Genomic DNA, 16,597 nt, shown 5'->3' with positions numbered 1-16,597 from the left:
CGGAAGAGGGGTTCTAGCCGCAAGAAGGTTAGGTTGGGGATAGGGCTGGAATAGATGGAGATTCGGTTTGAGGAGGGAATTCTGTTGAAGTGAGGGTGGAAGAGGGGGATCCCATGAGCAAAAGCTTTCCGATCAGCTCGGATGGAGGAGAGCTCAGGCGGCGGGAGGGTTTGGACTGGAAGGTTGAACGGCTGGAGTCTTGTGGGCGTTCCTCCACAAGGAGAGGAGTGGGTCTGTGGGAGCTGGGGTCAGCAGTGGGTTGAGTCGGCAGGAGAGTTCGGACGGGGAGGTCACTGTAGCACGGAGGTCCGAGGGGCGTCTCTGGGCCACGGGCAGTAGCTGAGTGGGGCGCGGGGACCAGGGCCCCATTCTCGCCGCCGCCCCCCGAGACCGCGCGGCTGACGCGCTTTCTCCCTGCGCAGTGGTGATCGAGGATGACCGGATAGACGACGTGCTGAAAGGGATGGGGGAGAAGCCGCCGTCCGGAGTGTAGACGCGCCGGCTCAGGCGGCGGGCTCCGGGCCCAGCCCCGCGGCGGCCAGGACCGCGGGCCGGCGATGCGGCTGCCGGCCCCCCCACGCCCCGGCCCAGGCGCTCGCGGGCGGGGGCTGCAGGGCCGCGCCGCTTTCGGGTCATAGTCGCTGCCGCCGCCGCCAGGCACTCCGGAGCTGTCCGCTTCAGCACCACGGCGGCGGCGGTAGCGGCGGCGCGGACCGGCCCGGAGCCCGCGTCCTCCGTCCAGTGAAGCTCTTGCTTCCTTCTCAGCCCTCTTCCCCTACCCGAGGAAGCTGCAGTGAAAATGGGCTCAAAGGTGTGCTTCTTTTGTCTTAAGGGTTGTGACCAGATCCTGAAAGAGCTGTTTTACCCATTTCATCCAGTTGGACAGTGCCTTCCCATTATGGCCCAAACCGACATTCCTTCGCTGCCTGCTTAGCATCTAACATCCAGACAAAATGGCATTTCTCTATTTTTCTGTCTGATCCCCGAATGCAGAATGAGCCCCCCCCCCCCCCCGGCGCCACGGTCTCGGCCACGCTCTTCTGCGCCTGGCAGCTAGGATGGGTGTTGAGGCTGGGATGGGACAAACCCCCAACATGGTAACCAACCATATGACCAGTCTGCCCATGGCTGACGCCAGGCAGCTCTCTGGCAGACCCCTCCCCTCAAGGTATCACCTTCCAAGGGCCCAGGTCTGATTTTACCTTGGACCCCTGCGTCCTGCCCCTGGGAATCCAAATGGGGGCTGCACTGCATCTTTGGATGACACCTGTAGCCCTAGCCCTGGAGATATTCTCAACCCCAGGGATGTCCTTTGTAAATGTTCCCCCATCCTCACTGTACCAGGAGTGTGTGAATAAACACAGACCCCCCTGTGTGTGCGTGTGTGTGTGTAGCTGCTGCTTTGGTTTGCTATAGGAGCCAGCCCAAAATGGCTCCAATTCTTTTTGGGGAGGGGAGCAGATACTTGGGAATCTCAGGTGCATGTAACAGAGAAGCGTTGCCGAGTAAACACAGGCAGGTCAGCCTGGCCTGGGAACATCATTACAGCATGGCCTCCTTGGGTAAATAATACAACCTGAGCAGGATAGGTCACCGGAGTTGGGGCTGGAGCTGGGGTCAGAAGCAATCTAGATTCAAAGTCTGCAGCCTCCTATGAATATATCCAGGTTGAATGGAGGTCAGTAACAGGCCCCAGGAATGCAAGTCTCCAAGTGTGGCTGGCATGCACAGGGGTTGTGCTGAGATTTGCCCCTGGGGATGAATCACTGATGGTTCAGTATGGTGGGGGAGGAAGTTGGGGAATCCAGGAGAGATCTGAGGAGCCTAAGAAGGAAGTCAGAAACCTGAGATTTGGGATCTAGTTTGACCTAGCCTGTATTTTTTTCATGTGGGGTAGCTCCCATCAGTTCTGTCTTAGGCATGAGGCCCCTGGGATGTGGGCACTTTGGACCTGACCTTAAGCCCTGAGTCAGGAATTCCAAATACTTGAGCCTGGGGCAGAAAGGCAGGAGAACCATGCTTCTGGCCTCACAGCTGAATGGCACTGAGGAAGTCCTCATGATCTGAGTCCTGGAGGAAGCAGGGTGGGGTGGGAGGTCTAGGAGGTGAGAGGATCTGGGCCCCAAGGGCCAGCTGGGCCACACTGAGCTCTTTGCCCTTCTGCATGAGGTAGAAATGGAAGTGGAAACCATTGCCATAGGTTGCATGCCTCAAGGACCAGCCGTAACGAGCTTGGGCGTAGTGTCTTGTCCGAAAGTGGGGGGCAGCAGAGGTCATTGAGATGAACTGGCCCCCAGGGACCAGTACTCGGCTCACCTGAAAGGCAGATAGAGAAGCCATTGGTGAGAAGCCCATCTCCAGGTTCTCAAAGGTCAGTATGGCCCCAGATGCCCTCCCAGCAAAATCTCAGGTACTACCCTCCATCCAGTAGCTCAGGGCTCAGGGCTTTCCATGGCAAAAGAGTGAGGCTTCCTCTCTGCCCCTGGTTGTTCCATGGGGGTAGGGCTATATTTTAAACAGGTAGGAGCATGGGAGTGATGTCAGGTGCAGGGGGCACTGCCTTCCTGTCAGCTGCTTACCTTCCCTACCTGGAACCTGGCCGCTACCTCATCTCTATGGCAACACAGTATTCAATCCTCAGCCTCTGTGAGCCTGGCCACTCCAGCCCCCTACAATCTCGATCCAGCTTAACACCTGCTTCCTTCAGGTAACCATAGTCCTGAAGGGACCCACTACTTGTTCCAAGCCATGCCTCCTTCTGGCTTCTGAGTTCTTCTAGTCTCCTAGAACCTTAACCCCTCATCCCCACCTCTTGATCAACCGTCTTTCCCTTGGTGCTCCCTCACCTCACTCAGCACCTGGTCCACAGTGTGGATACCTTCAGAGGACACGTTCCAGGGATCCTGTTCTCCAGTCAACAGGGCATCCAGCGTGCCCTTCTCGAGCACCACGTCAAAGGAGCCACTGGGGAAGCCCAGTGCCCGCACGTCCATGGTCTCCCAGCGCAGCTCGGGCACGTGGGCATATCGAGCCCGCATGGCAGCCACCACTACTGATGAGTAGTCCACACTGGTCACATCAGGGAAGCCCCCAAGGAATAGTTCGTAGCTCAGGGCACTGTTTCCACAGCCTGGGGTGAGAAGGGGGGGGTGGATGACAAAAGGTCTAGGTTAGCTTTGGTTCTCACCTCCCCAATTATCCATCCACTCTTGGCCTGTTTTCTCTCAGCTCAAACCCTCCCGTACTGAGGGAGAAGCAGCTTGGTACAAGAGCATGAGCCTTAGAGTCATACAGATCTGGGCACATATCCTGGCTCTATCATTCCTGGCTGTGTGGACTAAAGCAAGTTGTTTACATACTAGGAACTTGGATTTTCTAGTCAGAAAAATGAAGATAACAATACCTAGCCTACATGTAGGATGTGATGTTCTAAATTTAAAAACTAAACAGCTGAAGAGTAGGAGCTTTGAACTTAGGAGTTCAAAGATTTGGGTTCTGATATCTCTAGTCATACAGCCATGGCAAGTCATTCAACTCAGCCTCAGTTTCCTCAGGCTCAGAATGGGGATAATATTGGCATCATAATATTATTAATAGGATAATGCTGGTATTATCCTAATTCCTAACCTCTCAGAGATCCTCTGATGATATCAGTCCTGGGAAGACTTCATGTTAGGGGTTTTTATCTTACTTTGCTTTCCAAGGCAGAATTAACAAGTGAAGGGGAAACTAAGTGGGGACACACAGTGGAGATGATTCCTTGTAATTTCTTCATGTATGACTGAGTGCCACATATTGGGTTCTGCTGATGAATAAAGAGCTTCTGCCCTCAAGGAGCTGATGCTCTGGTGAGAGGAATAGATGTGTAGCCAGAAAACTGCCGCATAATGCAATGAGAGTTTCAATAGGGACAGACTGCAGGAGCACATAGGAGAGTCCCTGTCCCCACCTTAGATGGGTGGGCCAACAGGGTCGGGGGAACTGACAACCAGTCAGAGTCTTAAAGAATCATAACACTCTGGTGGGAAGTGCCCGGAAAGCAGTCCCAAAGTGGTGGAGGGTGGAGGTTAGAGGAGTGGATGTGGACCTACTGCCCAGTGGGCATGGCTTCCTTCAAAGATCTGCTGGCCTCTTCCAGGCCCTCTTGTGGTCAGTATCAGCCCAAGAACAGGCCTGGATGACAGTTCTTGGTGGCCTCACATGGGGATCCCCAGCTCTTGGGATTAGATTGCCTTTAATCCCCATTTGCCTCCCTAAGAGGATCACAGAATCAGCTGTTGGGATAGCCCTAATCCAGCAGGCAGAGCTTGGCACCTGGACAGGTGCCAGAGACTGCTGGCTGGTCCCCAGCTGCCCCTTCTTGTGTTCCTCCTCAGGCTCTGGGGCTCAGGAAGAGTACAATCTTACCTGGGAAAACCCAATGTGTGCGTCCCAACACTGGAACCACAACAGGCTCTGGGACGGGAGGTGAAGGTGGCTGAATAGGAGACTCTAACCCAGTTCAGCCTGAAATCCCACTGGGTTCTCTGACCACAATGCCTTCATCACCCAATACCTGACCTCATATGCCTGCAAAGCTCTGCCTAACTGTGGACATTTCCTTCCTTCGTTTCCTTTGGTACAGGAATGGTATCTCCCAAAACAACTTTATTAAAGATGAATGGAAAATAAAACTTGACCACAGGGCCAGTTACGCCTACAAAGCAGTGATTTGGGGCTAACAAAGATGAGGCTTGGAACCGCCACTGCTTCCCTAGGTGGGGCCTTAGGGAAGCAGAGCTCTGGAGAATTGAGCCAGATCCAAGAACCCATCATATGGGAGCCCAGAGCTATGTGGATGCTACCCCAACACCAAGAGACTGAAGTGTAAACCAGAATATCAATTCGCTTATGTATAATAGGAAAAAATAGCCATCATGGGGTCTGGACAGTCAATCCTCCGGTCAGTCCCTTGTGTCTCTATAGGAAATACAAATTGAAGCCAAATTATAATCAGAAGATTCTACAGAGCATGGAGTCAAGCAAGAAGAGAGAATCAGAGAAGTATAATGACAGCAAAACTGGGACGGCCACATGAACTCATCTGTAATGAGGAATCTAGCCATAGGGACCAGACACACAAGTCTTCAGGCAAGGTACTCTTTCTCCGAGCAGTCCTGGAGAAAGTGCCTCTCTGACTCCCATTTTCAATAATAATAATGATAGCTAACAGTTTTTGAACACTAGGTCCCATGCTAAGTACTTTATAAGGATTATCTCAGTTTATTTTCCCAGTAGCTCCATACCGAAGATTCTATTGTAACAACCATCACCATTTTCTAGTTGTGACACCAACTGTATAGCCTGAAAGGCCTAGAATATTTACTATTTGGCCATTTTTCAGAAAAAGTTTACTGAACCCTAAACTAAAGTAGTTCTCATTATATTTATCACTAACCTCTAGGGGTTGCCATGAGGATTAAATAAGTTAGGGCTCACCACATTCCCTAGCACCTACCAGGTGTTCAATTTGTTTGTTTAGGTGGAATGTAACATAAGGTAGCCACCAAGCTGTGGGTCCTGTTCTTAGATCTTGGGAATCCTGTCTGGAAAGTTTTTCTTTTTGATTTTTAGACTTTTCCCTCCTCTATCCAGAAAAGGATATCTCCCAATCGGGCAGAACTTAAGGCAGTGTTACTCTGCCAATTACCAGCATGAGAATCAGCCTGTGGGCTTGTTGAAAATACAGACCCCGGGACCCACCTTAGACCATCCCTGGAATTATATACTCAGAGTGGGGTCCAGTTTTCCAGGTTATTACACTAAAGCTTGAAAAACATAGATCTATAGTAAATCTATAAATAAATGCGATGGTTTAAAGCCACAAAACTCAAGAGAGGTTTTACCTCTGGGGGGAAGAGGTTTGGGGTACCACACAGAAAACCTTGGATTTACAAGGCTTTTTATTTTGTCAGGGTTTTTCTAGTTATCTTTCATACTCACTCAATCATCTTAAAAACCTGATAAATAAGTATGTACTCTTACTTTTTTTTTTAAGGCTGAGAAAATGGAGGCACAGAAATTTAAGTATTTTGCCCATGATTCCACAGCTAAGATGACATGTGCTGAGATCCCTACATAATTAGCTGCCTCCAGGGTTCAAGTTCTTAAGCACTTTCTAGTCCTAGGAATGCTGTATTTCTCAAACCGAGTAGGGTATACACACACATTCGAGTTATTATTTATACCTTACATATATACTGTATTATAAATGTCTCATATATGTGAAATATTTCACTTAATACATGGTTTTAAAAATAGCAAAATAAAAACTATAATTGGAAGGAAATCCGTTGTTTAATCAAACTTCACTGGAGCCCCCAAGGCTGGCAGTGGAAGAGAACCCCAAGGGGTGCAGGTGGACCTCTCAGAGCCCCACCTGAAACCCCAGTACTTATTCCTTTTGGGGAGTCACACCAATCTCGGCTGCAATCTCCCCTCAGAGGGAGCTGTCCTCATCCTCACTGCACACGGTGGGATGGGGGTGGGGTGGGGGGGTGGGGACGACGACGACATAGGACCAAGTTTCAGTTAGAGCTTGGAGAGTCAAGAGATAACTCTCTAGGCGACAATGGCTCATGGTGCCCAGTGAAGCCCACAGAAAAGCGCTAGGCATTGCGCTCGAGGTGCCTGCACGTGCCTTATCCGACTTGATTTCGCAGTCCCATTTCTAGAAGCGAATCCGGGGCTCAAACAGGTTCATGATTTGTCCTAAGTCCTACAGTCAACTAGCGCTGGGACTTGAACTAGTTACTGTGAACTCTCCAGTGCTCGAGGCTGCCTCCCCAGGGTCCGGAAAGGGGTCATGGGTCACCTACCACACTCAGACTCAGAGAGACTGTCTTTCTCCTGGGGGTCCCCGGACTAAGAATCTCTTGGCTCCTGTTTGCCCTGGCTAAATACTGCCGAGATTCTAAAGGTACTGGATCCTGACTTCTGACTGGGGAGTCCCCTGAGAGGAGCAGGCAGGAGCGAGGGGCGGGGCCAGTCCAACCAGCTCCACCTGGGCTGGGCAGCCCCGGGACTACCCACCTAGCACGAGGATACGGTCCTCCGGCCTCAGCTCCGGCTCTAGGAGGTCACGGAAGGAAGAGAAGTCCCCGAACCACTCGTAGGGAGCAGAGTCGGCAGCGTCCCGGTAGCGCTGGTCCCAGTACTGGACCTCGCGGTACCCACAGTTCTTCTCTGGTAACTCCGGTAGCGGGGCCCAGGCCCCAGGACAGGCCATGATTGCGGCTGCCGGGCCTTGAAGGCAACTGGCCCCCACGTCTGGGCGGGGCTTGGCCCCTTATGTAGCCAATTGGAATGGCTGCATATAGGAGGCGGGGCCTTTGTGTCTCCGCCCAGCACCAGCAGTTGCTCAACATAAACACGTGGAACTTCCGTCCTCTGCTAAGCGCTCTTGGAAGAATCCTCCGGGTGGGAAAATAATATTGTCCAGACCCTGAATCCTCTGGATGCGCTGCTCACTAACTTCTGAGAGCCACACTCATGGTGTCAGACTCACTCCGGCTCGTCATTGCCCCTCTCATATCTTCAGTTTGGCTCCTTCCATTAAGAAGTCTGAAAATTAATGAAGCATTAATTTCTTCCTAGTTTTGAGCACCCGAAAGGCTCTGGGGGGTGGCGGGAGTAGCGCGGACAGAGGTCTTGCTCTCCAGGAAAGACTGGCATGAACGCAGATATTACCAACATAGGCGAAGTGTAATGCTACGCAGGGGAGGTGCGGAGGGGCGGGGGAGACATGGCGTGGGCAGGAATGTTACTTTTCTGGGCAAACGTTCGATCCACATTAGCTCCTGTGTGCCCAGGGCTAAGTATGTACTGAGGAGTAAGACTATTCCTGCTCGTATGGAGCATGCAATCCATCAGGGGAGACATGTGGAAGAAGTAGATTTTAGTGGAGTAAATAAGGACTCCGGCAACTCCAGTCAGCTCTCGGTCCGTTGGGGCACGCGGCGCGGGAAGCGGAACCTAAGTACCAAAGGGTCGGGCTTCCGGCGTAGCGGGCCCGCAAGTGCGGCGCACCTTCAAGATGGCGGCAGGCCTGAGGAAACGCGGCCGGGCAGGTCCCGCAGCTCGGGCGGTGGGACTGTGCGGGCAGTGGCTGCGGCGCGCCTGGCAAGAGCGGCGCCTACTGCTGCTGGAACCGCGCTACACGCTGAAGGTGGCCGCCTGCCTCTGCCTGGCGGAGGTGGGCATCACCTTCTGGGTCATTCACAGGGTGGCATGTGAGTGCGCCGAGGGGGAGAGGAGGGTGGGAAGGGGGACCGAACCCCCGACCAAAACTGGGACCCACATTCGGAGCTCAGACTTAGACCCCTGATCCACTCACTCATCAGTTGCAGACTCGTATCTTTTACCCAAATCCCAAGCCTGCTCCGCGGAGAGCCAAACCCGATCTTAATCTCTCCCAGAAAACCTGGGTCCAAGTTAATGGCTGCTGCTGCTGCTTGTCTCTGTGGCTTTGGACACGTCACTTCCCTTTCTGGGTCTCAATCTTCTCATCTGTTCAATTCTGAGGTCTGGAAGTCTCTTCTCAGTGATAGCATTTTGTGACCGTTTGAGTCTGGCATTATTGGTGATTCCTCTCCAGGCTGAAAACACTGGACTTAAGGCTTACTTGCTAAAGACCATTAATTCAATACATATTTATTGAGTGCTTATTATATGGCTCACATTATGCTAGGTACCACAGGTATAGTGGTGAAAAAGATAGACACATTTCCTACTTACGTGTGTGGGCCTGGACAAAGATAACAGAAAATTACAACACATCATATTCATCATGATGGTAGTAGACAGGGTGCTATAAAGGACATAGGAGGGCACTTAATGCAGACTTGAGAAGTCAGAGGAGGCTTCCAAGAGAGTCCTCCTCGAAAGATAAAAGCTAGTTCCTTGAGGAAAGAGACAAAAGGGGTGGGGTGGGGGGGAAGAGTACTCTAGGCAGAGAGAATCCTGTATCAAAGAGCTCCTGTCAAAAGAGAAAGTCTATTTCCTTTGAGGAACTGAAAGAATTTTTTTAGAGCTGGAACACAGAAATCAAGTGAGGGTAGTACTAAGAGATGAGATTGCAGAAGTCGAGACAAGATCATGAAGGAATCTGTAAGCTGTGTTAAGGAGATAGTTAGCATGGTGGTTAAGAATTTAGAGCTCCATGTGTTCCAAGCTCAACTCCACCCTTCCTAGCTCAGTGTTCTTGAGCTAGTCACTTAACCTTATTAATTCATAATTTCATCTTCTAAAAATGGGAAGAATAGAATTTGGTCTTTATCTTAAGAGCCTTGGGGAATCATTGAAGAGTTTTAAGCAGAGAAATGTGATATGATTTCTATTATAGGATGAGCTCTCCGGTTGCAGGGTGGAAAATATATTGTAGTGGGGTGAAAGTGGAAGCTGGAAGCCTAGTTAGGGAGATCTTGCACCACTGTGGCTAGAGATTATGTTAGGCCCAAATTTGAGTGCATGATAGCAGAGAAGGATGAGATAGTAGAGATATTTAGGATAAAGAATAGGCAGGGGGCTTCCCTGATAGCACAGTGGTTGAGAGTCCGCCTGCCGATGCAGGGGACACGGGTTCATGCCCCAGTCCGGGAAGATCCCATATGCTGCAGAGAGGCTAGGCCCGTGAGCCATGGCCGCTGAGCCTGTGCGTCACGGGAGAGGCCACAACAGTGAGAGGCCTGCGTACTGCAAAAAAAAAAAAAAAAAAAAAAAATAGGCAGGACTTGGTGACTGGGGGTTGGAAATGAAAGAGAAGGAAGTATCAAAGGTGTTTCCCAGGTCTGTGACTTGAGCAGCTGAGAGGTTAATGGTACCATTCATGGAACCCAGGAAGGGGAGCAGATTTGGAGTGGAAGGGTATGAGTTCCATTACAGACATATTTGAGTTTGAGATACCTGGGTTCACCCAGAGAATGTCAGATAGGCCTTTAGAGAAGGGGTTATGATAGGAGTCCCGAGGATGAGCCGGAACTCTGTGCTTTGATGGGCTGAGGCAGAGAAATTCTGAACCTGGAAGTAACCACACCATCCTGTCATTTTCCAGATACAGAGATTGATTGGAAAGCCTACATGGCTGAGGTGGAGGGTGTCATCAATGGCACCTATGACTATACTCAACTGCGGGGTGACACTGGACCTCTTGTGTGAGTGGGGATAGGCTGTTCAGTGAGGTTGGGAGGGGCTGACTGGATGCCAGGCCGGATAGCTTGACCCAGACTCACGTTCTTTCTCCTCTTCCAGGTACCCAGCCGGCTTTGTGTACATCTTTATGGGGCTATACTATGCCACTGGCCGGGGCACTGACATCCGCATGGCCCAGCACATCTTCGCTGTGCTCTACCTGGCCACTTTGCTGCTTGTCTTCTTGATTTACCACCAGACCTGCAAGGTGAGTCCTCACTACCAGGAACAGGGGGCCCCAAACTGGGAGGGCTGGGGAGTGGGGATGGTTCAGGGCTGGTGAGCTGACCTTTTTCCCCACTGTGCCCACCTCTCAGGTACCTCCCTTCGTCTTTTTCTTCATGTGCTGTGCCTCTTACCGTGTCCACTCCATCTTTGTGCTGCGGCTCTTCAATGATCCAGTGGCCATGGTGCTGCTCTTCCTCAGTATCAACCTCCTGCTGGCCCAGCGCTGGAGCTGGGGCTGCTGCTGTTTCAGGTCAACACCCCCCACCTCTGGCCCCCTCTTTCATTTTCTGTATTCCATCACTTTCTCCCCAATTTTCTGCAGCAGAGGAAGTAAGGGAGTGGCCAGACAGTGTAGGTCAGTTAGGGCCATACTAGGTGAGTCCAGGATGTGTAGAAAGTCTTCACGCCCAGGTCCCCTACACACACACCCTCTTCCCATCCTGTTTCCTCCAGACAGCATCTGCTGTTGGAGTTGGTCATTGCACTTTCTAAATACTCAATATATATTTGCTCACTCAGTCTGAGTGTAGGGACAAGGTATGAGCACCCTGCTCCCAGCCTCCTCCCAGGCTTCCTTATCCTCCCTCCAGCAGTTCTGAGTGTGAGTGCTCACCCTCTGCCTGGAGCTTGCTGGCAGGGGAGGGGAGGAGTTGCTGTGGTGATGGTGGCTGCACGTCTTTGGGTGGGGTGCACGGCCCTGGAGCTGATCTCCACTCTCCTCTCCCCTATCCACTGCAGCCTGGCAGTCTCTGTGAAGATGAATGTGCTGCTCTTTGCGCCTGGGTTACTGTTCCTTCTCCTCACGCAATTTGGCCTCCGTGGGGCCCTCCCCAAGCTGGGCATCTGTGCTGTACTTCAGGTATTCCCTCCTTACCCTTTCCCCTTTCTAATGAAGTGGAGGCCGCTCTGTCTGGCCTCCTTTCATCCTTGAGACTTCCTCAAAGACAAGAGACAGAGTTTTGGAGTTGATTCTGATCTGGGCAGCCACCACCTCTAGGCTTTGGTTTCTTTAGCTGTCAAACAAGGGTGTTGAACTACATGGTCTCTGAGAGCCTTTCTAACTCTGCGCATTTATGACTTGGTGAATCCAAACTTAAAGCACTGTTATTACCTGCTTCTTTGGCCCAAGGCTCTTGTCTGGGTGGGTGGGCTGGCTTTCTTGCTGTTCCTAGTGGGAGTTAGGGAACCTCTGAGACCTATACCCTGTTCCCCCTCTTCTCAGTGATTAGCATGAGGCTGAGGGTGAGCCTGGGCAGCTCTGTTGACATCACACCCATCCTCAGGTGGTGCTGGGGCTACCCTTCCTGCTGGAGAACCCCGTTGGCTACGTATCCCGCTCCTTTGACCTTGGCCGCCAGTTTCTCTTCCTCTGGACAGTGAACTGGCGCTTCCTCCCCGAGGCCCTCTTCCTGCATCGTGCCTTCCACCTGGCACTTTTGACTGCCCACCTCACCCTGCTCTTGCTCTTTGCCCTCTGCAGGTGGCACAGGTGAGAAAGGGGAGCAATTTCATGAGCAGACATGGGGGAAGGAGTGAAGGGCCTAGGCCTTAGGGGCTGCATGGGGAGATGTTGAGCTCCGCTTGGCCCACATTGGGGGCTTGATAAGTATCTCAATGGCTTCTCCCCAGGACAGGGGAAAGTATCCTGTCACTGCTGAAGGATCCCTCCAAAAGGAAGGTTCCACTCCAGCCCCTCACACCCAACCATATCCTTTAAATCATGAGAAGGTAAGTCTTGCCCTCTCCAGCTGAAGTTGGGGTCCTGGTCAACTAGCCCTGCATGGCTGGTGACCTGGGAGAGGGAAAAGGAGGTAGCAGTAATAGCTACAGGGCCCATTCATAGAGCTCTTACCAATACTGTGCTGAGCACTTTACATATTTAAGCATTTTTTATTCTTTATTCTAAATATTATTGAGTTACCATTATGAGTGCTCACTCTCTGCCTGGTGCTGTCCTAAGAGGTTTACATACATTCTAACATTTAAAGCTCACAAGAGACTCTATTTTATCCTCATTTTACAGATTTTAAAGATGGGAAAATTAGGTCTTTAAGAAGTTAAGTAATTTGCCAAGGTCACATAGCTAGTAAGTGGCGACTCGTTAGGCGTTAGGGCTCTAGATAGTACTGCCTCCACATCAGACTGAGGAATAGGTCCAGAGAGGTTAAGCAACTTGCCCAAAGGTATGCATGTAGGAACAGCAGAGCCAAGGGATTATCTGACCCCAAAACTTTTGTCCCTCTGCTTTGAAACCTGCCCACCCCTTCTGCTCCTGCCCTTGGCCTTGACCACTGCATACAGATTGTTTCTGCCCTCTTCACCTCCAACTTCATTGGCATCTGCTTCAGCCGCTCCCTTCACTACCAGTTCTACGTCTGGTATTTCCACACACTGCCCTACCTCCTGTGGGCCACGCCTGCACGCTGGCTCACACACCTGCTCAGGTACCAGCTGGGACAACCTGGGGGCGTGGGAAGGGGTCGGGAGCTCCTCATCCCAAGACTGTGACCACGGAGGGGCAGGGGGTGAGCTGAAGTGCTGCAGGCCTAGAACCTGGATGGACCTGGAGCTTATTTCTCATCTCCAGGTTGCTGGTGCTGGGGCTCATTGAGCTCTCCTGGAACACATACCCATCCACGTCCTGCAGCTCTGGTGCCCTGCACATGTGCCATGCTGTCATCCTGCTGCAGCTCTGGCTGGGCCCTCAGCCTTTCCCCAAGACCATCCAGCACAGCAAGAAAGCCCACTGAGATCCATCTCTTCCCCTCCAGTCTATTCTCAGGACCCTGGATGGGGATGGACTGTGTGCCCTTCCCAATAAACTTTACGAAGTCCACTTCTGTGCAGCCTACATGGAGGTGCCTGGACCAAGCTGTGAGGGACAGGCACGCGGCATATAAAGAACTCATTCAGACAGTCCTAAGAGGCACTTTATTGCGTAGGATTTAGGGACTGTGGCTCTCTCCCCTTCTACTGCACTGCACAGAGCTCAGAGGGGAAGGGGCATGGGGCGGAAGGAGCAGGAGAGAGCACAGGCAGGCACTTTCTGTGGGGCAAGAGGATTTTGTGAAGGGAATGAGAAGCAGTAGGGGCGGACTGTCACCAGCCCACCCCTTCCCAGCACCAAGAGGCCGGCTCTGGGTGGCAGTGACTTGAGTTTGTTGGGGGGTGCCAGCCAGAGCAACCGGTGACCCTCACATGTTTGCTGGGCTGTAGCACAGCAGGTGCAGCTGCAGGTTCTGGTCCCAGTGGCGCAGCAGCAGGAAGAGACCCCGGGCTGCGGCCTTGAGGTTGGCCAGGTCGAGGCCGTCGGGCAGGTGCTGGGCCCGCAGCCAACAGTCCGCCTTAGCTGCCGCCAGTTCCCACTCGCCGAAGGCTGCGGCACAGCGGTGCTCCAACCACGCAAGCGCCACAGCAGTGGCCCAAGTCCGGCCCCGCAGGTCAGCACCACCAGGCCCTTCCGCCCCCTCCGAGGCCTCGGTGTCTGAGCCCCGGCCACTGTCCACCTGGCCTGGACCCTCAGAGCCCGAGCTGGGGGACGGGCTGCAAGAGGCCGTGGCACTGTCACCCTGGCCAGCACCATGGCCTAGAAGTGCCCAGGGAGAGGAGGCCGAGGTGGGGCTGAGGCTGGTGCGATGCGCAGCGAAGGGCGAGGCGCGGCACAGGCGCTCCCGCGAGATGCGCACCGCTGCGCAGAAGGGTGCGTCTAGGCGGAAGGAGCCAGGTGCCTCCTGCAAGCGCACCTGAGGAGAGAGGAGGTGGGGGGAGAATCGAGCTGAGACAGCGCCCTGGCCCTGGCAGCGCCACCCTCCACCTCCCGAGTCCTCACCAAGGGCAGGTAGTCGTGGTTGCTGCCTTCACTGTTGCTGTCACTGGCTTGGCCCGTGTTGGGGCTGCAGAGTCTATGGCTGTCTGGGCCTCTGGCCTTCCGACGGCCCAGGCTGAGCCGAGAGGGAGGCTCGGGGGACAGACGATGAGGACCTCCGATGGGGGCTGGGCGGTCCCCCAAAGCAGAACTGGAGTTGCCAATTTGGTCCGGCTCCCAGCCGCCTGCCAGAGAGCCTCCCTTAAGTCCTGAACTGGAGCCATTCAGTGGTCGTCCCTAAGCCTGGTTGGTCCCTACCATTTACCCAAATTTGAGTGTTACCTTTAGAGTGGACGGCTGTGGGCAGAGGAGCTGCATCTAGATGACCTTGAGAGGCAGGAGGGGTGCCTGGGGGTTCGGCTGGCTCTGCAGGGGCACAGAAGACAGGGGTGAGGTATGTCTCGGAGGGTGGCCAGTGAGATGGGAAACCGCACCTGGGAGGTCACCTGGAAGGGACCTTACCTACCTGAGCTGTGCACCTGCAGGGCTGAAGGTAGGACCTCTCTGGTGGTAGCATCCACAGCTACAGGGCAGGTGAAGCAGGAAGGGGCAGAGCTGACCTTGCTTGTCTGAAGGGCTCGGAGCCAGGGCCTCCGGGCATGACCTGCAAAACCAAGGGGCCACATGTTGACTGGGAGGGGGGGTGTGCTCCTAGCACCCACTCTCTACAAAGGGCTTCACAGAAAAAAATCTCAGTGCTCCCATAGCTTCTCCCTCTGTACACATTTTTGGGTTTTTTTGGCTGTGCCTCCAGGCTTGCGGGATCTTAGTAGTTCCCCCACCAAGGATTGGACCTGGGCCCCAGCAGTGAAAGCACCAAGTCCTAACCACTGGACCGCCAGGGAATTCCCAGCCTTCTGTCCACTTTTGAACAGAGTGGAGTTCCTTCTCAGGGTCAGCTCAGACTCCTCAGCTTTGACAAGAAGTGGTTAGGCTGAACACTCAACCACATTGTACCAGGACTAGGCCCCCGGCCACCCACAAATTCAACATTCTGGATACAGCCCAGAGGAGGCATTGACTGTGGTACCTTTTCCATCCACTCATTTCAGCACTGCCCAACAGAACTTCCTGCGATGATGGAAATGTTCTACATCTGCATGATCCAGTATAGTAGCCACTAGTCCCATGTGACTATTAAGCATTTGAAGTGTGGCTAGTGCAACTGAAGAACTGACATTTTAACTTTATTTAATTTTAATAATCTTTCTAAATGACAGATTTGTTTTTATGTTATGGGCACTGTGAATCATTACAAGATGAAATTCCCTCTCTGTTGGCTGCTAGGAAGCTTGCCAGTTTGGGGTCCCATGCTTGCAAGGGTACAAAACCTCATGGTGTGCATCTTTGATATAATCTCATTCTCTGCTTCCTTTTATTATCCCTTTTTTCCTTATTGCCCTGTTTAATTTTTTTTTCTTAACAATGTGGGTGAGCCGCCTCAAATCACTTGTGAGCAAGGTGAGGTATAGCGAGTGATCCCACAGACCTATGCCTCTGCCACTCTCTGTCCCATACAGGCTCCTTGAGCCCTGACTGGGGCCACCAGCAACTCACCCCGGTCAGCCCTGGTCTCGCCCCATCCTCGGAGAGCCAGCTGCTCGTTGTCCCGGACCACGGAAGCCGCTGTCAGTCGATGGAGTGCTTGGTCCCAGGCATTTCCGCTTTCAGGGGGTGACGGAGGCAGTGAGCCAGCATCCCTAGGCCCCCACAGCATCTCCAGCCCAACGCCCACCTCCCAGCTCATAGGCTGCTCCCCGCACAGGGCCCGGATCACCACGTGGCAGCGCGGAGGCTGGGGAGGCAGTGGTATTGCTGGAGGGGCCAACTCCCCACTGGGGGGAACAGCCGTGAACAAGAAGGGTGGTTCCATCAACATGTCCCAGTCCATGGGGGCTGGGGAGAGCAGGTTTCCTGGGGAGAGACGATGGTAGGAGCAGGGGCAGTGGGGTGCCCTGGGCTCCACCTCCCCAAGGTCTACTTGGTGTCAGAACCCGGCTCCCTATAACCCTTACCTGAGTCATCCAGGCCCTGTCCCAGCAGCTGCCCTGGCTCAGGGCCTGGCCCATCTGGTGCTACACCCAGAGAGGGGTGCCAGAGATGGCCAGGGACTGAGTTCACCCGGCCTGGTGGGGATGAGAGGCTTCGGCCAGTTAGAGCTGCTCTGCGTTGATGGCCCAGCACCTCAGCACTCAAGGCCCCAGTCTGCATGTGTGAAGGTGGGGGGGGGGGGGCCCATGGGCAAGGAAAGCGGGGGCCCCTGGCACGAAGAAAACA

The 16,597-nt window shown here is 53.3% G+C and overlaps 4 protein-coding genes across 6 annotated transcripts in view; 2 read left to right on the top strand and 2 right to left on the bottom strand.

Moving 5' to 3' along the window:
- The window catches only part of CAMK2N2 (calcium/calmodulin dependent protein kinase II inhibitor 2), a 1,493-nt gene extending 807 nt beyond the window's left edge, over positions 1-686 (top strand). Inside the window, exon 2 of the mRNA XM_007468951.1 lies at positions 423-686. Within this exon, the coding sequence (XP_007469013.1) occupies positions 423-493 (71 nt within the window). The 3' untranslated portion in view covers positions 494-686. The remainder of the gene's footprint in view (positions 1-422) is intronic.
- The window catches only part of ECE2 (endothelin converting enzyme 2), a 30,437-nt gene extending 23,159 nt beyond the window's left edge, over positions 1-7,278 (bottom strand). Inside the window, exons 1-3 of one of the 3 annotated variants that reach the window (XM_007468950.1) lie at positions 7,072-7,278; positions 2,847-3,130; positions 1,855-2,316 (exon numbers count right to left, since the gene is read on the bottom strand). In XM_007468950.1, coding sequence (XP_007469012.1) covers positions 2,029-2,316; positions 2,847-3,130; positions 7,072-7,267 — 768 coding nt within the window. In that variant the 5' untranslated portion in view covers positions 7,268-7,278 and the 3' untranslated portion in view covers positions 1,855-2,028. Of the gene's footprint in view, positions 1-1,854; positions 2,317-2,846; positions 3,131-7,071 lie in introns of those variants that run through there. The other 2 variants (XM_007468946.1, XM_007468945.1) reach the window with 2 other exon arrangements.
- A 774-nt stretch (positions 7,279-8,052) lies between these two features.
- On the top strand, positions 8,053-13,374 carry ALG3 (ALG3 alpha-1,3- mannosyltransferase). Its single transcript, XM_007468944.1, has 9 exons — positions 8,053-8,270; positions 10,091-10,190; positions 10,288-10,435; positions 10,545-10,705; positions 11,194-11,314; positions 11,739-11,944; positions 12,085-12,161; positions 12,755-12,899; positions 13,043-13,374. Exons 1-9 carry the CDS (start codon positions 8,075-8,077, stop codon positions 13,203-13,205), a joined length of 1,317 nt encoding a protein of 438 aa, XP_007469006.1. The 5' UTR covers positions 8,053-8,074; the 3' UTR covers positions 13,206-13,374.
- A 275-nt stretch (positions 13,375-13,649) lies between these two features.
- Positions 13,650-16,597, bottom strand: part of VWA5B2 (von Willebrand factor A domain containing 5B2) — an 11,127-nt gene continuing 8,179 nt past the window's right edge. Inside the window, exons 15-20 of the mRNA XM_007468943.1 lie at positions 16,336-16,525; positions 15,878-16,234; positions 14,787-14,924; positions 14,603-14,686; positions 14,285-14,529; positions 13,650-14,198 (exon numbers count right to left, since the gene is read on the bottom strand). Coding sequence (XP_007469005.1) covers positions 13,650-14,198; positions 14,285-14,529; positions 14,603-14,686; positions 14,787-14,924; positions 15,878-16,234; positions 16,336-16,525 — 1,563 coding nt within the window. The remainder of the gene's footprint in view (positions 14,199-14,284; positions 14,530-14,602; positions 14,687-14,786; positions 14,925-15,877; positions 16,235-16,335; positions 16,526-16,597) is intronic.

Source organism: Lipotes vexillifer, unplaced genomic scaffold (genome assembly GCF_000442215.2).
Source record: "Lipotes vexillifer unplaced genomic scaffold, Lipotes_vexillifer_v1.1 scaffold263, whole genome shotgun sequence".
NCBI lineage: Eukaryota > Metazoa > Chordata > Mammalia > Artiodactyla > Lipotidae > Lipotes > Lipotes vexillifer.
The sequence above is the reverse complement of the archived record's forward strand: the minus strand, read 5'-3'. Positions and strand labels throughout refer to the sequence as shown.